This window comes from Podarcis muralis, chromosome 9, assembly GCF_964188315.1.
Source record: "Podarcis muralis chromosome 9, rPodMur119.hap1.1, whole genome shotgun sequence".
NCBI classification, from domain to species: Eukaryota; Metazoa; Chordata; class Lepidosauria; order Squamata; family Lacertidae; genus Podarcis; species Podarcis muralis.
This window is the reverse complement of record NC_135663.1, coordinates 77,250,474-77,269,580: the sequence shown is the minus strand read 5'-3', so window position 1 is coordinate 77,269,580 and position 19,107 is coordinate 77,250,474. Positions and strand designations below refer to the sequence as shown.

At 47.8% G+C, this 19,107-nt stretch overlaps 1 protein-coding gene across 1 annotated transcript; it reads left to right on the top strand.

Moving 5' to 3' along the window:
* Window positions 1–12,773: 12,773 nt before the first annotated feature.
* CPLX3 (complexin 3) lies at window positions 12,774–18,625 on the top strand. The gene is made up of 2 exons (XM_077934612.1): window positions 12,774–13,443; window positions 17,859–18,625. The coding sequence occupies exons 1-2, from the start codon at window positions 13,283–13,285 to the stop codon at window positions 17,980–17,982; spliced, it is 285 nt and encodes a 94-aa protein (XP_077790738.1). The 5' UTR covers window positions 12,774–13,282; the 3' UTR covers window positions 17,983–18,625.
* The last annotated feature ends 482 nt before the right edge of the window (window positions 18,626–19,107 follow it).

The window sequence follows — 19,107 nt, the reverse complement described above, 5'->3', positions numbered from 1 at the left end:
GTTCTGTTCACAATGCGATCCCAGAAGGCAGACAGCTTAAAAAGGTTACATACATTCAGAATCTATCTTGTAACAAGATAGACCTTATCTCCTCTCTTGGCTGGGAGCCAAGAGAGCATCCTTAGATGTTTCCTCATCGAAAGAAAATGGCAGAGAGAGAGAGATGGCTGCCTGCCCTGTGCTTTTGTCATTTACCTGCACAGGTGAGGCCACACCCACCTCTGGTCACATGCGGAGGAAGTCCGTCCCCAGGAAGTTTACCTGCTTGCTAGATAGACATCCCCACCATGTTCTAACATGTACACTCTAGGAATGTTGTCATTGACTGCTCCTGTGTTTACATCCCACAGTTTGGGCTTGGGAAGCCACGGGTGACCAGTGAAACTGGTGTGAAGCAGCCTGCCTCCTAACAGTCCCTGGGCAGTGGACCAGCCAAAGCTTCTGAGCCATCTTTAAAGGCAGCCCTGTGTAAACCACATTATAGTAGCCTATCCAGGGTGTGACCAGTGCAGAGAAAACTGAGGCAAGAGCAGACCCCCTTCAGTCCGTTGGTGTACCAGTAGCATGGGTAACACTCATCTCCCAAATAAGAGGGCAGAAGACATTGCAGATTCACAAAGCATTTGCATGCACTGTTTTTTATGCATACAGTAGATGCAAATTTAGAAACTGTGGTTCTAATTTAAATGGAAGTGCATAAGGATTCAGGTTGCATTTCAAGGAGTATGGAGAATATGCCTAATTCACACTTTCTGAAAAAGGACCTGAACTGAAACACACCCATCCTTCAAACTTTGCACTTGTCCAAATTTTGCAATGCAATCCTCTGGCCAAGTAATGTGTAGAAAATGCATGAACTGTACAGTACTAGGGCAAAGTGTCCATATATTAGTGAAAACAACATGCAAAAATGCATTATATTAGCAGGAATTGCTTTGCAAAAATGTGCCTACTGGGGGGAAATTCGAACAAAAATGTGTATATGGGGTGAAAAATGCTAATGAATTTTCACGAGGACTTTAACAAAAAACACAAACTGATGTGGGCATATGGAGAATAGAACTTAAGGCTAGAAAAATTAAATACTGAGAGAAACCAAAAGTGACAGATTTGACCATCCCTAACTTTAATAGCCCTCTATAGCCTGAACCACTCTCTTGGGGTGAAAAGCTACCCCCCCAAACACCCATCCATATCCTGCAACTTCCACCTTGCTGCATTCACCAGCAAACTACCAATGTAGCTCAACATGCAGCACGGCTGCAGACGTCACAGAGAAAAGCAGACGTTTTTGAGAGAACAGCAATGATCCTTCCTTGGCACAAATTCTGCCTGTTTGCTTGCTTCTGCACCCCCGTAGCACCTGTTCCACCTGTATTACTTATAAATAAACCAAATCATCACAAAAAAACAACCAGGCCTTTTACCTTCCTCATGAAACTCAGCCTGCAAATGCAGCCCTGAAATTGCTACAGCTTGGGGATGGAGACTGTAGAGGGAGCCGTCCCTGTCGCCAGCTTTCATATCTCCATCTGAGAAATCCATGTGCCCCCTTCCAAATCTGCCCTGGCTAAAATTTGGTTATATTTTTAGCTTCCAGCTTTCCCCTCCATGCCCCTTCATTATTCCATGCCTGTTTGTCGCAGCTCTGTAATCTCTAGCTTGCCTTCTCATTCCCAACACCTCGGTGCAACATCATTGTTAAGTATAGGAAAATTTAAGCTATTGTCCTTTTTATTTATCTATCTGTTCATCCCTCTCAATTCAAAATGTTTGAAACACACGTCATGTTCTACCCTGCTCCTCAACCAGGATACAGTACTCTTATTTCCTGTGTTTGGAATATGATTTTTCGGTTCAGGAATTGAAAATGGACTGTGGAGATGTTGTTTCAGTTCTCAACTAGGCTTAGGAAGCTGATAAAACAGGAGGAACTTCCTGCTCCATCCCCAAACCAAAATCGGGGGGCGGGGGTGGAATAGTGTTATCATGTTGGGTAACAATTACTTTGGTACAAATCCTTAGTCCACTTATGCAACTGTAACTAAGAGTAACGTCATGAGTTTGGAGGTAAGAGGAGTTAGGCTGTGTAATGCCTGAGTCCCTTTTAACTCCTGGCTCTAAAGGTAAAGGGACCCCTGACAAGTCCAGTCGCGGACGACTCTGGGGTTGTGACGCTCATCTCGCTTTACTGGCCGAGGGAGCCGATGGTTGTCCTCAGACAGTTTTTCTGGGTCATGTGGCCAGCTGGACTAAGCCGCTTCTGGTGAACCAGAGCAGTGCATGGAAACGCCGTTTACCTTCCCGTCGGAGCGGTACCTATTTATCTACTTGCACTTTGTTGTGCTTTCGAACTGCTAGATTGGCAGGAGCTGGGACTGAGCAACGGGAGCTCACTCCATCACGGGGATTCGAACCGCCGATCTTTCGATCAGCAAGCCCAAGTGGCACAGTGGTTTAACCCACGGCGCCACCCACATCCCAACAACTCCTGGCTCTAGCAAGGATTAAAATCTAATGGAGGATCCAACTGTTGAATCCGCCAGGCAAGGGCCAGAATGGCCCCTAAGTTTGGCTCACTAGTATAAGAAAACGGGGGATTAAGGCAGGCAGGAGCCAGAGAGTGATAGACATGCTTGGTTTTTGCTGGAGAAGCAAGACCTTCTGTCCATAAATGGGCTTTGAGTGCAGGATGTGGATGTGGCCGTGGTGACTGGCTTGAGGTCACTCAGTGACTTCCTAGCTGTGTAGGGATTTGAATCTGGGTCCCCTTAGTCTTTGTTCGTTGTTCTAATTACTACACCATAGTGGATCTCATAGGGACGCGGGTGGCGCTGTGGGTAAAAGCCTCAGCATCTAGGGCTTGCTGATCGAAAGGTCGGCGGTTCGAATCCCCATGGCGGGGTGCGCTCCCGTTGCTCGGTCCCAGCACCTGCCAACCTAGCAGATCGAGAGCACTCCCAGGTGCAAGTAGAGAAATAGGGACCGCTTACTGGCGGGAAGGTAAATGGCGTTTCCGTGTGCGGCTCTGGCTCGCCAGATGCAGCTTGTCACGCTGGCCACTGACCCAGAAGTGTCTCCAGACAGCACTGGCCCCCAGCCTCTTGAGTGAGATGGGCACAACCCTAGAGTCTGGCAAGTCGGGCACGTACGGGCAGGGGTACCTTTACCTTTAGTGGCTCTCTGCCAACTCCCATGGCCAAACTTCAGTGTCAGGAGTGAGAGGTGCCAGAGCTTAGGTCTAGAGCAGGAGGAATTTCAGTTTGGGGTTCATTTGCCACTCTCCAAGCAGGAGGTTTCCATGGAAAACCCATCAGCAAGTTCAAGTTTGGGCTAATTCTGTTGGCCCTGCCATTATTACAGGTAAAAGGCAAAGGTAAGGGACACCTGGGCAGTTAAGTCCAGTCAAAGGCAACTATGGGGTTGTGGCACTCATCTCACTTTCAGGGAGGGAGCTGGCGTTTGTCCTCAGACAGCTTTCTGGGTCATGTGGCCAGCAGGACCAAACCGCTTCTGGCGCAACGGGACACCGTGACAGAAACCAGAGTACACGGAAACGCCGTTTACCTTCCTGCCAGAGCGGTACCTATTTATCTACTTGCACTGGTGTGCTTCCGAACTGCTAGGTTGGCAGGAGCTGAGACAGAGCAATGGGAGCTCACTCTGTTGTGGGGCTTCAAACCGTCGACCTTCTGATTGGCAAGCCCAAGAGGCTCAGTGGTTTAGACCACAGCACCACCTGCATCCCCTGCATTATTACAATACACAATATACAATTATTACAATATAACAATCAACACCCCAAATTTCAGATGAAATCCGCAGGTGTTTTAGCGGATACCTGTTTTGCTTACAGTTATACCGTTTCGTAGCTTTTGTAGTCTTAATAGTCCTCAAGCTTGCAAGTTTTGTTCATGCAACAGAAGAGGGCTTGGTGCCAAGGTGTTAAAATATTGTGAGAATTAAAGACAGTTTGGCTCTCACGTGTCCTTGTTTCACTTGCAGGAAAAGTACAGAAATAGAGGTGCAAAAATGATTAAAATACCATGGATTGGTTCGTGATTTAAAGGTCACAAAAGGTCAATATTTTGCTCAAGGTTTCATTTATTTTATTTATTTATTTCATAAAATTTATACACCGTTTGATTGTAAAAAAGCAACAACAACCTCAACGCAATTTACAAAAAATATTTTTAGGTTTTTAAAACACATTTGTACTTCTCACGCCCAATTGAGTGTCACAAACTCCATCTTGACAGGAGTTTGAACCTGGATTTCCCACATCCCGTGCACTGCTTCACAATCCAGAAGGATATTGATAAGCTGGAACGTGGGGAGCGCAGGGCAGCCAAGGTGATTGAGCGTCTGGAAACCAAGCCGAAGGTGGAACGGTTGAGGGAGCTGGGTATGTTTAGCCTGAAAAAGAGGAGGCTGAGAGGAGAGGGGAGAGCCAGCTTCAAGGGCTGTCAGAAGAAGATGGAGCAAGCTTGCGTTTTGTTGCTCCAGAGCGTAGGACCCGAACCGATGGATTCAAATGACAAGAAAGGAGATTCCGACTCAAGAGCAGGAATAACTTTCTTTAGTTGAGATTCCTGCTTGGACTAGATGACTCTCAGGGCCCCATCCAACTAGAATTCTACGATTATGTGCTGCATTAAATGCAGAAAGAGCCAGGTTGATTTTGCCTCTTCCCAGGAACAATGTCACCCACGAGGATATATGAGCAGCAGCAGGCACACTCTGGATAGGTGCGAGTGCTGGGGAGTGTGGGTGGGTGGGTGTCTGGTGAAGCCAATTCTTGTGCGGAGCAACACACCCTCTCTGTTTTGGAAAGGGATACTTTCCCCTTCCATTTGCAAAGCTGAGAGGAAGCTGGATCCGGACACAACTGCCTCATCGCTGTCTGGAGAGGCTTGCTCTAGTTAGAAGCAGGGAAGAGGGGGTGACTGGACGGTGTTTGTCAATTTCACTCGGCTTCCCTTTGCCATCTGGCTGCCTAATTATTTGCAGTTCCTAATTAGGGCCAGTTAGTGCAAGAGTGGGGAAGCGTCTGCTGCATCCCCGGGGGCCCAGCCGGGGAGCCCTCCCAGGGCAAACGCACGGCTGCCGTTTCCTGCAACAAACCCCAGTGCTTCCTAGCTGTGTGCTTATGGCACAGCAGTGCAGAAAGGCACCCCATCCTCTGACATTGACCTCCCATCCCGCATCTCAAGGAAAACTACACATGGATGGAGATGTCCCCTTCGGGGGAAGCCCTGGGAGTGTGTGTGTGCGCACGTAGATATATATATATATATATATTCGTGCGCATGTTCATACTCAGGGTTCACTGCCAGCCACAGGGCATCTCGGCAGCACATGTCACCCCCATGTGCCTGTTTACATGGCTGGCTCTGCCACAGTATGTGTCTGTCCATGCATGTTTGTGTCATTCTGGGTGCATGCGCTCCCCTCCCCTCCATGAGCGCTCGGCAGCGCATGCATATTCCCAAGGCTGGGTGACATGGGGCCATTTTGTGATTTCATGCCTGCTTGCTTGGAGGGTTTTTCCGCTCCTCCCTCTGACAGCCTGCCCAGTGCGCGCCAAGGGAGCCCCTGAGGCTCAGTGTTCAGGGGGGCCAAGGCCTGGCGCATGAAGGGTGAGAGACAGGACCCTTTGGAAGTCAGGGACAGCATTAACTGCAATGCTCAGTAAATGGCAGAGAAGGCACCTACTGGCACACAGTGGCTCTCCTGTTTCCGAGCACAATTCAAAGTGTTGGTGCTGACCTTTAAAGCCCTAAACAGCCTCGGTCCAGTAAACCTGAAGAAGCGCCTCCACCCCCCATTTTTCAGCCCGGACACTGAGGTCCAGCGCCGAGGGCCTTCTGGCGGTTCCCTCACTGTAAGAAGTGAGGTTACAGGGAACCAGGCAGAGGGCCTTCTCGGTAGTGGCACCCACCCTGTGGAATGCCCTCCCACCAGATGTCAAAGAGAACAACAACTACCAGACTTTTAGAAGACATCTGAAGGCAGCCCTGTTTAGGGAAGCTTTTAATGTTTAACAGACAACTGTGTTTTAATACTTTGTTGGAAGCCACCCAGAGTGGCTGGGGAAACCCAGCCAGATGGGCGGGGTATAAATAATAAATTCTATTCTATTCTATTCTATTCTATTCTATTCTATTCTATTCTATTCTATTCTATTCTATTCTATTCTATTCACAAAGTTGAAATATGCTCCCTGCCTTTAAATTCCCTGGAGCTCAAGGCAAGGCAATGTGGCCACGGTCTCGCTTGGAAGAGAGGCACCTATCCAAACCTAAACAAGCAGCATTGCACTCACTTTTGCCTACTGCATCCCAGGCCAAGAAGCTCAGAGATGGATCCATTTTAGCATCACAGCAACTCATGAGGTAGCCTAAGTTGAGAAACAGCAACTCATCCAAACCCTCTCCAGGGAGCTTCATGGCTTCCTGGAGATTTGAACCCTGGAGCTGGTCTCACCCAGCTCAAGCATGGCACTCACTAGCCACTATGCCACACTGCCTCTTGGCTCCAGTTGCCTGCAATTCACCTTCTTGGCACTGAAGACCACAGTCTGGTCACAAAGGGCAGCAGCTGTTCCTTTTGGTAACAAACAAAGCACAACCAGAACCACGCAGGCATCAATCTGCAGAGCTTTCAGACTTTTCTCATTTTAGCAAACATTCAATAAAGCTCAGGCAACAAGTTGACTTCAGTTCATGTCAACACTCAATGCTTCCTCTTCATTTTGTAATTGTACCTTTTACAACATCCACACATCTGCACTGTCAAAATCCTCTTTCCATATCCCTTTCGACTCTAAGTAGGTAAGCTTAAGGTAGAGGCACTTGCGTTCATCCCCACCCCACCCCCTTGTGCTGGGGAACTAAGCTGTTCTCCATCCATGACATATTCTTGAGCAAGCGTGAGTCATGCTTAAGCTCAGGGACCTAACCTGTAAGGAAAGAAATGGGAATTATGTTAATAGGTAGCCTGTCAAAAAAGTAGGGAATATTCATTTTGTGCATTTTGCAGGGACTTAAGAAGCAGGTGGGTTAGAAACATACAAATGCTTCATTTTCCTGGTTCTGGAGATGTTTCAGGACATTAAGAAAAGAAAGACTTTGTTGCTGCTGTTCTTGTTTAATGCAGCACCATCAATACACATGATGCTTCCCTTTCCATAAGCCCCAAATACAAGACCTTGCCCCAAGGAGCATACAGTTTTTGCCAGCAGTTGAACAGGGCAGGTGAGAGAGCAGCAGCAGAACAGAGCCGAGGTTGGGCAAAGAATGACCGAAACAAGGGAGGAAGGCAAGGGAGTGAGTGGCTGGGAGAGCAATATTTTTATTTGGAAATGTTCTAAACTGCACCATCACCCAAACTGTGAGTTCCAGGGTGGTGTTTGTAGAGCCCAGTGGAATTTGCAAAGCTTAAACTGCAAGTCTTTTTTGTTGTAGAAAATAAAGACCAGGGCTTGTTAGAAGCGGCACGTTCTGCTTTTAACTGAACCCTTGTGAAGGAACGACCATCATATCCCAGACTGTTGCTCAAGCAAAGAAAGAAAAGGGAAGTCAATGACATTTTGCCTATGGCAGTCCTGCAGGTGTAGACGACCCTAGCCTGGTGCATGCACGTTCTCTCTCTCTCCACTCTCCCCCCCTCTGTTGAAAGATAGGTATTCTGCCTTAGCTCTGTAGATTTACATTTCTTTCGACATTTTAATCCTCAGACATAGTGCATTGTAATCTTGAAAAATCAAAGCAGATATAAATGGATTCCTCTTCACTGCTGCTACCTAAATCACGCAACAGGAAGAGAGAGTGAACTCCAAGGTTCACTGCCATCTGGAAAGTGCTGCATTTTGCTATTACCATTTTTCATTGACATGCCAGTTTGTAATCTGCAATAATTGCTCTGAAAATTATAATATTGCGTTCGTCTTTTCAACAGTCATGCAAGTTAGGTCCCTGTACTACCATTTTGCAAATGGGGAGTTGAGCTGGAGAGAAGGAATTTCTCCAGCGCTACCAAGTGAGTCCTTGGCACAGGTGAGACTTGAATCCAGATCTCCCTAGCCTTGTCTGAAAAGAAGGATAAAAAATATAGGAAATAAATATGGAACAAATGTTTCTTCCTGAAGTAATGCACAGACCGGAATCTTGCAGCTTTCCAAATTTTTGCAATACAGTTCTTGGCTCAAGAAATGTACCAACATTTATTTTTTTTAAGTGCCTGGTTTAGGATAACATTGTTTTGGAAGTGCATGCATGGGGATAAAATGCACATTTCAATGTGTGTTTTTTGAAAGAATATGTATTAAAGAATGGATTTAAGCATGGATTTAAAAACACAAACATACATTTAAATTTAGTTTTTGTACAGAGTTTTTGTTGCTGTTTTAAGAGAGAAATCACCTGTTAATGTGGAAACAGGGCAGAATGAATTTACAAATAACTGTGTGCGAAATGCATGTGGTACAAAAATGTCCTGAGCTACCCACCCCTGCCCTTTGGAAGGGCCCTGGCTCCTTCCTTTTTGCATTTCTCTCTGCCCCTCAAAAAACACCACTGCAGATCCCAGTTAAACTTGGGGGGGACACCTCTCTCCCACATGCCCATATGCCTGCTCTTGGCTCTTGTTGGAGGCGACTGAACTGCTCTGCTGCCTTCTGTGTGACTTAACGGCGCAAGTCTCATTGGAGAGAGTGCATTCTCCTGAGGAGCCCTGATTCAATCTGAAGGCTGCCCTGCCTCCGTTGGAAGGGGGGTGCGGGGGAGAAGATCAGCCTGTCTCCTTGAGACGAATCTAGTTTTCAAAGGGTAGTCTGGAGTTCTGCTAGGTGTCCTTCCCTGCCCCCCCCCCCCCCCGGTTTCAGCTTCTATCCACAGATGAAAATAGAAGGAGAGAGCCAAGGCTGTCCTCCGCTGAGCTTGTGCCCATCACATGGGATTTTCATGGGCCTCCATCTCCCTCTCGCTTTGAGCAAGGTTCCTGGTGGAGGCCTCAGAACAAGTGAAGAGGACACCTTGCTTGCCCAGGAAGCAGCCATCCCAGCCAGTGACAGGAAGCATCCTGGTGGTGCTGGAGATATAGAAATATTTTTTAAGTGTTACATGGATTTTGCAAATAATAACAACATCTATAAATAAAGCGAGGATGTGGGTGGCGCTGTGGGTAAAAGCCTCAGCGCCTAGGGCTTGCCGATCAAAAGGTCGGCGGTTCGAATCCCCGTGGCGGGGTGCGCTCCCGCTGCTCGGTCCCAGCACCTGCCAACCTAGCAGTTCGAAAGCACCTTCGGGTGCAAGTAGATAAATAGGGACCGCTTACCAGCGGGAAGGTAAACGGCGTTTCCGTGTGCGGCTCTGGCTCGCCAGATGCAGCTTTGTCACGCTGGCCACGTGACCCGGAAGTGTCTCCAGACAACGCTGGCCCCCGGCCTCTTGAATGAGATGGGCGCACAACCCTAGAGTCTGTCAAGACTGGCCTGTACGGGCAGGGGTACCTTTACCTTACCTTATAAATAAAGCAGCAAAAGCACAGCTCGGCTCTGGATGATGTCACCAACTCCCCAGGGTCAGAAGGAACTCTTTTGCAAATCCGTGGGTGGGTTGCTTCTGTCAGTGGGCATCCTTTCAGCAGCGCCCACCCACCCCCTGTGAGTCCTTCTGTGGCTCCCTTTGTCCCCCTCCTTCATGGAGTTGAGAGCTGGGACCCTTGACGATGTCATCAACTGCCAAGATCCCAAATAGACTGCTTCCAGTATCAATTGCATTTGATTTCCATTGCTGGAAACCATGTTTGGGACCCAAACATGGTGGAAAAGCAGGATATCTATCTACAGTCATACCTCGGGTTGAATGTGCTTCGGGTTGAGCGTGTTCGAGTTGCGCTCCGTGGCAACCCGGAAGTAATGGAACACATTACTTCTGGGTTTCGCCGCTTGCGCATGCGCAGACGCTCAAAATGACATCACACGCATGCGCAGAAGTGGCGAAAAGTGGCGTATGCGTGTGCAGACATGCTGTTGCTAGTTACGTTTGCTTCTGGATGCAAACGGGGCTCCGGAACTGATCCCGTTCGTATCCAGAGGTATCTATCTATCTATCTTATCTATATCTATCATCTCTGGCTGTGAGCCTCCTTTCAGTTCTGTGACATGAGGGGCAGCTACCTTATACCAGGTCAGGGTGCAGGCCCATCTAGTTTAGCACAGCCTGCTCCAACTGGCAGCAGCTCTCCAGAGTTTCAGATGGGGAGTGCTTTCCCAGTTCCACCTGGAGATGTCAGAAATGGAACTTGAGAGGCTAGCAGCGGTTCTCAACCTGTGGGTCCCCAGATATTGTTGGACTACAACTCCCATCATCCCTAGCTAGCAAGGCCAGAGCTCAGGGATGATGGGAATTGTAGTCCAACAACATCTGGGGACCCAGGTTGAGAACTGCTGGTAATGCTTTCCCACTGAGCTACAAGGTGCCAAAGAGATCTTCATTGTGATCCTAGCAGCAGAACTGAGGGCACACTGATCTTCTCTGGGTGCCCCACCTTTATTCGGTGATGACATCCTGCATTTGGAATGCCATTGCCTGGCAGGTTCAAAAGCAAAACCAGACCTACCATTAGGCAGAACAAGGTGGTGCTGGGAGTGGGGTTAGGCCCCTAGCCATTCCTCGTGAGATGTACCCCCCCCCTGGGGCAAAACTAGGGTTTATTTCACTTGAGTCCAAGACCCAGTTTGGCACACCAACCCACACGCATTTGCACGTGCATGTGTGCACACACACACATGGCCTGGGAACCTCAATGGCACGCCTCTGGAGGCTTCACCCAGTGCAAAAAAACAAGCTAGCCCCCCCCCCTCGTAGCTTTGGCACTTGCCTGCCTGGCCTCCCAGTTGTCTATCCACCCCCAACCGGCGAACTAGCTGCCTGGGCTCCCACACCCACTTGCTTCCTCAGCTCCTGGCACCCAGCACCTCCTGGCCATCCCCAGAGGCACCATTTGCCCAGGGAGCTTGTAGCCAGGGCTGCTGCAACAAACAGACACACAAGCCTTTGAGAGGCAGAGACGCAAGAGGCCATCAGAGGAAGGAGGGGAGGAAGGACAGAGGCCTGTGGTACGCCTGACCACCATTCAAGGCACCCCAGGGTGCCATGGCACACTGGTTGAAAACCACTGCAATAGTGTTATGAGTTTATGTGGGGAGGGATCAGTCTGGATGACACCTTCTGCACCTTCCAAAAGTGCAGTCATAGGATCTAGGACAGTGGTGTCCAAACTTTTTTCAAGAGGGCAGATTAGGCCCCTGAAATGGACTTTGGATATGCCTGATCTAGGAAAAAACCAGTTCATTTATTAATGGAATGACTATTTGCTGGCTACTTAAGTACTGTGATTTAGAAGTCCAAGAAACGTTCAAACTCAGCCCATTGGAAAAAAGTGGTGGGCCTACCCCTCTCACCTGAGGGGTAGGCCCACCACTGAGCTGAGTGAAGAGTGAGCTGGAAGTTCAGTGCTGGAGGGAGAGAAACATCGATTGCTCTGTGCTTGCCACCCCACCGCTCAAAACAGAATGGGGAAGTAAACTGTGTCGGGGTGTTAACACTGTGAGCACCTCCAGCCTCTGCTCCCTCTGTGTGTACATGTGTATCCATATACAGTGGTACCTCAGGTTACATACGCTTCAGGTTACAGACTCCGCTAACCAAGAAATAGTACCTCGGGTTAAGAACTTTGCTTTAGGATGAGAACAGAAATCGTGCTCCGGCGGCGTGGTGGGAGCAGGAGGCCCCATTAGCTAAAGTGGTGTCTCAGGTTAAGAACAGTTTCAGGTTAAGAACAGGGCTCCAGAACGAATTAAGTACTTAACCTGAGGTACCACTGTATTCTAAAGACCCCACAGTCTCTACTGACCTTCATTCCAAGGAAACAAAGCACTTGAAGCCCCGGGAGTCACTCACTGCTGGGAAATTGAGGTATCTCGCAATATGTACAGCTTATGACACTTCTATGTACAGCTTAAATGCATGTTTGTATTACATACACACCTGCACACACACTCTGTGCTTCTTTTGCATGCATTTAAGCTACATGACAGGTTTACTACAGGGACGCGGGTGGCGCTGTGGGTTAAACCACAGAGCCTAGGATTTACTGATCAGAAGGTTGGCAGTTCGAATCCCCGCGACAGGGTGAGCTCCCGCTGCTTGGTCCCTGCTCCTGCCAACCTAGCAGTTCGAAAGCATGTCAAAGTGCAAGTAGATAAATAGGTACCGCTCCGGCGGGAAGGTAAATGGTGTTTCCGTGCGCTGCTCTGGTTTGCCAGAAGCAGCTTAGTCATGCTGGCCACATGACCCGGAAGCTGTACGCCGGCTCCCTCGGCCAATAAAGCGCGATGAGCGCCGCAACCCCAGAGTCGGCCACGACTGGACCTAATGGTCAGGGGTCCCTTTACCTTACAGGTTTGTCGCAGGTGACCTCTTGCCTTTGGTTCCCCTCTTTCCCATTTCCCCCTTTAAGCTCATCACTTTCTCTCTGTGTAGCTTATCTATCAACTGAGCATAAACCCTTCTTGCAATTAACGAAGCGGGTTGTACTCTGTGCCAGTTACTTCCACAACAAACCTGTCTTTGCCACGAGATACGTTGTGGTTTTCTTGCAACAGACTAACACAGAGCTACCCACTCTGGAAGATGCGCGAGGTTCGTCACACCAGTCAACAGCTCTAATCTTTTTTTACGAAGGCAAAGAAGGCGGTGCTGGAGCGCGAGCGGGGAGGAGGGAGTGGGCGAGCAGAGCCAAACTGCCACACCGTCGGAGGCGAGGTCAGATGAGCGTGAGGGTCCCTGGAAAGTGAGCTACTGCCCACCGCAAGGGGGCGCCCCCTCCTCGCGGCCGGCTCCGTCAGCCACAGGCGCGCGCAGACGCTCCGAAGCAGCAGTCGCTGTCCGCGCTCCGTGGTGCTGAACGCAAAGCCGCGCGGTGGTCCGAAGGGAGTGGATTCATTCGGCACTGCTGGGAGCTTTCGGAACTGTCCGCCTCCCGCCGGTGCTGAAGCCCAGCGGAATCCCGGACCATTCCTTCTGCAGCAGAACCAGATCTCCCAATGAGCAACGGGGATCCCCAACAGGAGACGATGCTGATTTAGATCAAACCTGGCCGCTGAGCTTTGACAAGCCGGCCAAGCTCAAGTCCCCATCGTTATCCCATCTTTTCTTCTTTCCTTGATCCTAACTCTTCCTCCAGCAACTTCCTCCCCTCCTCAACACAGCTAGTCATGGCTTTCATGGTGAAGTCCATGGTTGGTGGGCAACTGAAGAACCTCACCGGCGGACTGGGGGGAGAAGAGAAAGGAGAAGGGGAGAAGTCCCCGGCTGAAGCCCAGGGGATGACGAAGGAAGAATACGAAGAGTACCAGAAGCAGCTGGTGGAAGAAAAGTAAGTATCGGGTGATGAAGGGCTCCTTTTTGTGACTGTCCAGTTATATTGCAACCAAGAGCCTTGGCACAAGCGTTCATGGAGAAGAGCCATGGCTATCCCTTTGGAGAATATCACATGACTCTTTCTGTATGTAACTTTTAGAAACCTTAGCAGTACGTGTCTTTTATGGTCTTAGTTTGCATGGTAGATTAGCAGGAGAGGAGATGGAGAAAGAAACTGCTTGATAACCCCTTTTAAGGAAATTCCTGAGCAAAATCAAGATCAGACCAGGGAAATGTGAGTGATCTGATTGCAGCTCACGACATATTATGCATTTCAATGTAGAGCCTGGCCAGAAGACTCAAGGCAAGCCAGTCTGAGATGAAGGGGATTCTGAACTTTGCCTCATCTCAGACTCATCCCACCCCCAACCCTGTTGAGGTAAATGACTATTATTCCCAGGTCTAGAATCAGGGTCTCAGAATCAGGAGACGTCTGGGCTGCTGTGAGCAAGTTCGGTGAATCAACATCTGAAGAACAATACAAGTGTGGGTCTAAGTCTAAGCTTATTCACTGATCGCACCAGGAAGTATCTTTAAGGAAGGAGAGAAATAGGCTAAAGGGAATCTAGGAAGAGCATGCAAGTTCACACAGAGAGATGATAAAGATCCCTCCACCAACATCCAATACTACACACACAGTAAAATTTATTTCCCAAGAAACTGCTTTTGTATTGTCCTGGGATTGTACCTTGAGCATCAAACAGTGGTGTACAAAAGAGGGCATTTGAAAACCTCATGCTGGCTCCACTGGATTGATTCTAGCAGGATGTTAAAAAGTCCACGCCTACAATAAAAATAGGGCAATTTTAAAAATAAATTTAAAATAGCACTAAGCAGTGTCTGTGCGAAAATAAATCCCTTGCTCTAAGCAGTTTTTATGCAAAGTTCAGACCCAAATCCTCCCCTTTTTAGATGTCGACATATGAATCTGGGCTACAGAAGGCGCCCTGTGGAAGCTGATCTTTCCATTTAAGCCCAAACTGGGTTAAAGAGATCCTCTGCCTTAGTTCCTCCCAAATAAGTGGTGAAGGGAAAGAGGAAGTGAACCCAGGACTTTACATTTGTTGTGGAAGGCGGGGAATATTAGTAATGCATTTTAATGAACCCCTAATCTTTTAATCCGCTTTTGCCTTCAAGAGATGGGATTGTTTTCTCAGGAAAAACTACATCTCACTATAGCTCCCTGCCTCCCCGCACCCCCGGAAGTTGGAGTTTAGATTATTCACCATTTCTGATTTTGAAAAGGGGAGGGGTATTCAAGGCTGCATTTACACACATTTTTTAAATGCCGTTTTGCTCCCGCACCAACCGTTTGCTTCCTGTAGTAGTTTGCATGCATAATTTCACTGTGTTTCACCTGTCCCTCCCACCCGCAGTTTGCTTCCAAGCCTTGTGCTGAGCAGTTTTCCCTGCTGTCCATTTAATGCATCAAGTGGCATTCCAGAAAATTCTGAAGTGCAAGAAGTGATTGTGGCAGCCCCTGTAGTCACTCCAGCCCTGAGGATTTTTTTTTACAAACGCACAGGCAGCTGTATTGATTCATATATGCACATATGTCCTTACACCTTCCAAAGAGCAGCAGTGCAGAAATAGCACTATACCCAGTTTGTTATAGTCTGCCAGCAGTCACAGGATAAATTCGACTGGTAAACACAATGTGCTTTAATAAAATATTTCCTGCCAGTTCAAACATAACCTTTAGCATTTAATTATAAATGAAAAGAAATCTTGCAAAGAAGTATTGCCATTTAAATTGCTTGTGTCTAGTAGGAACTCCAGAGAGGAAAAGTAAAGAAGCATCCAGACTCCTCAATTACTTTCTTCCTTCTCTTCCTTCTGCCTTGCTAATCTGCCACAAACAAATTTCAAAGTCTCAGTATCACCTCATTCGCTTGCCAGAGCAAAACAAAAACCATTAATTACCCCGCTGTACCCTTGTCTACATCACTACAATCCTCTTTGGAAAGAGGACAAAGTAGCCTACTTTTTAAAAAAAGAAAAGAAAAAGAAACATTCTGTGCTGCAATTTATGTTCTGGAGAACAGATCACATCAGCACCATCACTTAGGTGGCAATCCTACACACACTTGTCTGGGTGGAAGCTCCACTGAACTGTCAAGCAGAGGTCTTCTGGGGAACTTAGATCTACTCCTGGATTTGCATAAAACACCTAAATCATACTGAAGACCACCCTACCACTGTGAGGTATATTAGGGGCACATTGATAGAAGCATTATGTCATTAGTGATCCAGGAAAGTTACTCTTGAATTGTTTATTTACTTATTTTTTTTAAAATTGCATACCACTGTATCATAAAAATATATATCAGAGGAGATTAAAACATAAAACCATAAAAAGTTAGAAAAGTCATTCATGAGCAAATTCCTAGTTTGTTTTTTTAATTGGCCGGGCTGGCTCAGAGATCTGGTTGTTGAAAGACATTGGATATATTCAATTCTGATCATAATGTTTCCATAGAAATATATATATATTTAAACCCTACTAATATGCAAAGTGAGCTCACAATCACAAAAATGATGAAATGGTCCTTTTTAGCTGAGGAACAAATGAGGTGTCAAAAAGAGCAATAATAATTCTTCTTTTCCTCCATGCTTTGTTCATATAGTCCATTTAACTCAAGGCTTAGAACCTGTGGCCCAACAGATGTTGCTGGACTCCAACTCCCATCAGTATGGACCATGGTTTGGGGATGATGAAAGTGATAACCAGGCAACATCTGGGGGACCGCAAGTTCCCCAGCCCAGTACAACAGAGTCAGCTTCTGTTTTGCTCAGTATCACTTGATCTCCCCATCATGAAGACCAATACTGTCTCCACTGACTCCCAGAAGCTGTAACAAAATCAGCCAGAAGTACTAGCTATTTCCAGAGCTGCAAATGAACTTAGCCAAAGCACCTGGAGAGAGGAAATGTATTCAGTCGTCCCACTGGTTTTAGTGGAAGTAAAACTCTCCCGAGAACTGTGCTGCTGTGAGTCATGCACGAGACCTGCAAGACACCTTTGCACACCTGGGCACCAGCTGGTTGTCAGGCACTCAGGAAGGGTGCACAAGGGGCTTTTGTCTAGGGCCCCCCTCATCTGCCCCACACCTGCCATCGTGTATGACATCAGGTGTAGGGCAGGTGGGCATGGCTTGATGGAAATGGCCTCACTGGCCAAATGGGGAAGCCTGCCTTAGAAGTTAGCAAACAAGAGTCTACTTGTGGCCAATGTTAGCTTCTCCATCCTTATCCAACTACACAACCCTCCTGTCCATGTTACTGTGGTCATTATGGCCATATTATTTGTGCCAATGTCTTGCTTGTGAGCTTCCCATAGGCATCTGGTTGGCCACTGTGGAAGCAGAATTCTGGACATCATGTGCATTCAGTCTTATCCAGCCTCAGGGCTCTTGTGTTCTTAGATATTATGGGCTGGCTTTGATTCATTCGGGAATGGGAATACCTGTGGTGAAAGAACTCTCACAGCTATCCTACACTCCAGTCATTTGGTTAAATGAGCACCCTGAGACCATATCCCAGGATTTCTTAATATTAATTTCTTCCAATTTGAATTAATTCCATATCACATAGTTTGTTATTCTCCATCGTGGTTTTTTTAAAAATGATAAAAATAGGGATTTTTCTCCCCACACCTCCAGCATGTCCCAGTATGGACATCCCAGTGTGCATTAGCCATTGTAAGTGTAAAGCCCTGAGGTGGTCAGTGTTCTGGATTGTATAATGTTGAGGCTGAGATTTAGTGTTGTGTGGATGGCGCTTAACAACTACGACTTACACAGGAACATGAGAAGAAGTCTTACACTGAATTAGACCCCTGGTCCATCTGGCCCAGTACTGCCCACAATGACTGGCAGTGGCTTACCAGGGTTCCAGGCAGCGAGTCTCCCTGTCCTACCTGGAGGTGCCACAAAGACCCAAACCTGGGATCTTTCGCATGCAAAGCAGGTGATCTGCCACTGAGCCCTTTCTGTTGGGGATGAATACATACGGTAAAATAATAGAATGAGTTGTTTTACATGCAAGGCTGTGTAAAAAATAGTAATTCTCTCTCTGTGTGTGATGTGCATGTTATCTGCAGCATTACTGAGTATGAGTGGAGAAAGGGCACTGGCAATTATTCCAAGTTAATTAGGCGAGATTAAACAGAGTGTGATCTTGGGGATGCACTCTGACTAGCATCATATCAGCTGTGTGAAACGCTGAGGTTTGGAGCAGAGATTAATGGCCTCTACCGGGAAACTTCTCAGGCTTGCTCTGCCCTAGTGACCAAGACATTTGCTCGCCATGCCAAGTGGGGCACACACATTGCAGCTAATCAACAACATCTTCTCCCAATGTTGTTTGCAGAATGGAGCGGGATGCCCAGTTTGCACAGCGCAAAGCAGAACGAGCCACCCTGCGGACCCACTTTCGGGATAAATACAGACTTCCCAAGGTAAGCCACCAGGCCTTTGCTGCAGGAGAAGCATGAAGGGAACCTGGGCAGATTTCCACGGGGATATTGCTGGTTGTATTAGGGTTGAGCAACAGCCAGATACCAGAGGAGGTGGAGGAAGAAATAACCAGAAGCTTTGATGCCAGGGTGGGGAAACCATGACCGCCCAGATGGTGCTGATACTTCAACTTCCATTGCCTCCAGCCTTCTTGACCAATGGGCAAGGGTGATGGGGACTGGAGCCCAGCAATATCTTGAGGGTCACAGCTTCTTTGTTCTTTCCTGTAGCACAGGGGTGGGGAAGTTGTGGCTCTCCAGATGTTGCTACAGCTCCCATTATCAATGACCATTGGCTCTACTATCCAGGACAGTCCAGCAACATCTGGAGAACCACAGCTCTTCCCCGCCCCTACTGTTGATGGAGACAGAGCACTAGGACTGAAGAGAAGGGTGGAAGTCAATATGTTGACCTTATGAGTCATGAGCCACCATGCACAGAGTGGCTGGTGCTGATAAAATGCCAGAGACATCCTGCACTTGGAAATGGCTAATGGGAGAACGTGGCCCTCTTTTTAAGTTCACTCCAAAATGAGGCTGGGACCAGTCAGCAGTTCCTTGTTGAGGAGGCACAGTAGATCAGCAGGTGAGACCAGGCTCCATCCCTGACATCTTCCATTAAAAAGATCAAGGTCCAAGTGATGAGAAAGCCCCTTCTAAGCATAAGACTTTTTAGAGCTGCTGTCAGTCAGAGTAGATGGATCTAGGTAAGATGGGCAAGTCACCTGGCCTGGTTTAAGGGCAGCTGTCCTATGTTTCTCCTTTGGCACAGAACTACATGAGCTGTCTGAATATAAAACTGAAGTTGACACATCTCTGGATCTAGGGTCAAGGTGTGGGCTACTCCAAATTGTGGGTGATATTCAACTAAGTTTTACACAGAGTAGAACTACTGAAATGAATGAGCATGACTAAGGCAAACCTTCCATACATTGTCTCCAGCCCAAAGCTTATTTCCTGTGCAATGCATTTCAGATAAAACTTCTCTGGACTGACACTTCAGAGTAGTAGCAGCCCTTCCGGTCCCAGGGTGGGTTACGGCCTCGGCCCAGTAGACCTGAAGGTGCGTCTCCACCCCCATTGTTCAGCCCGAACACTGAGGTC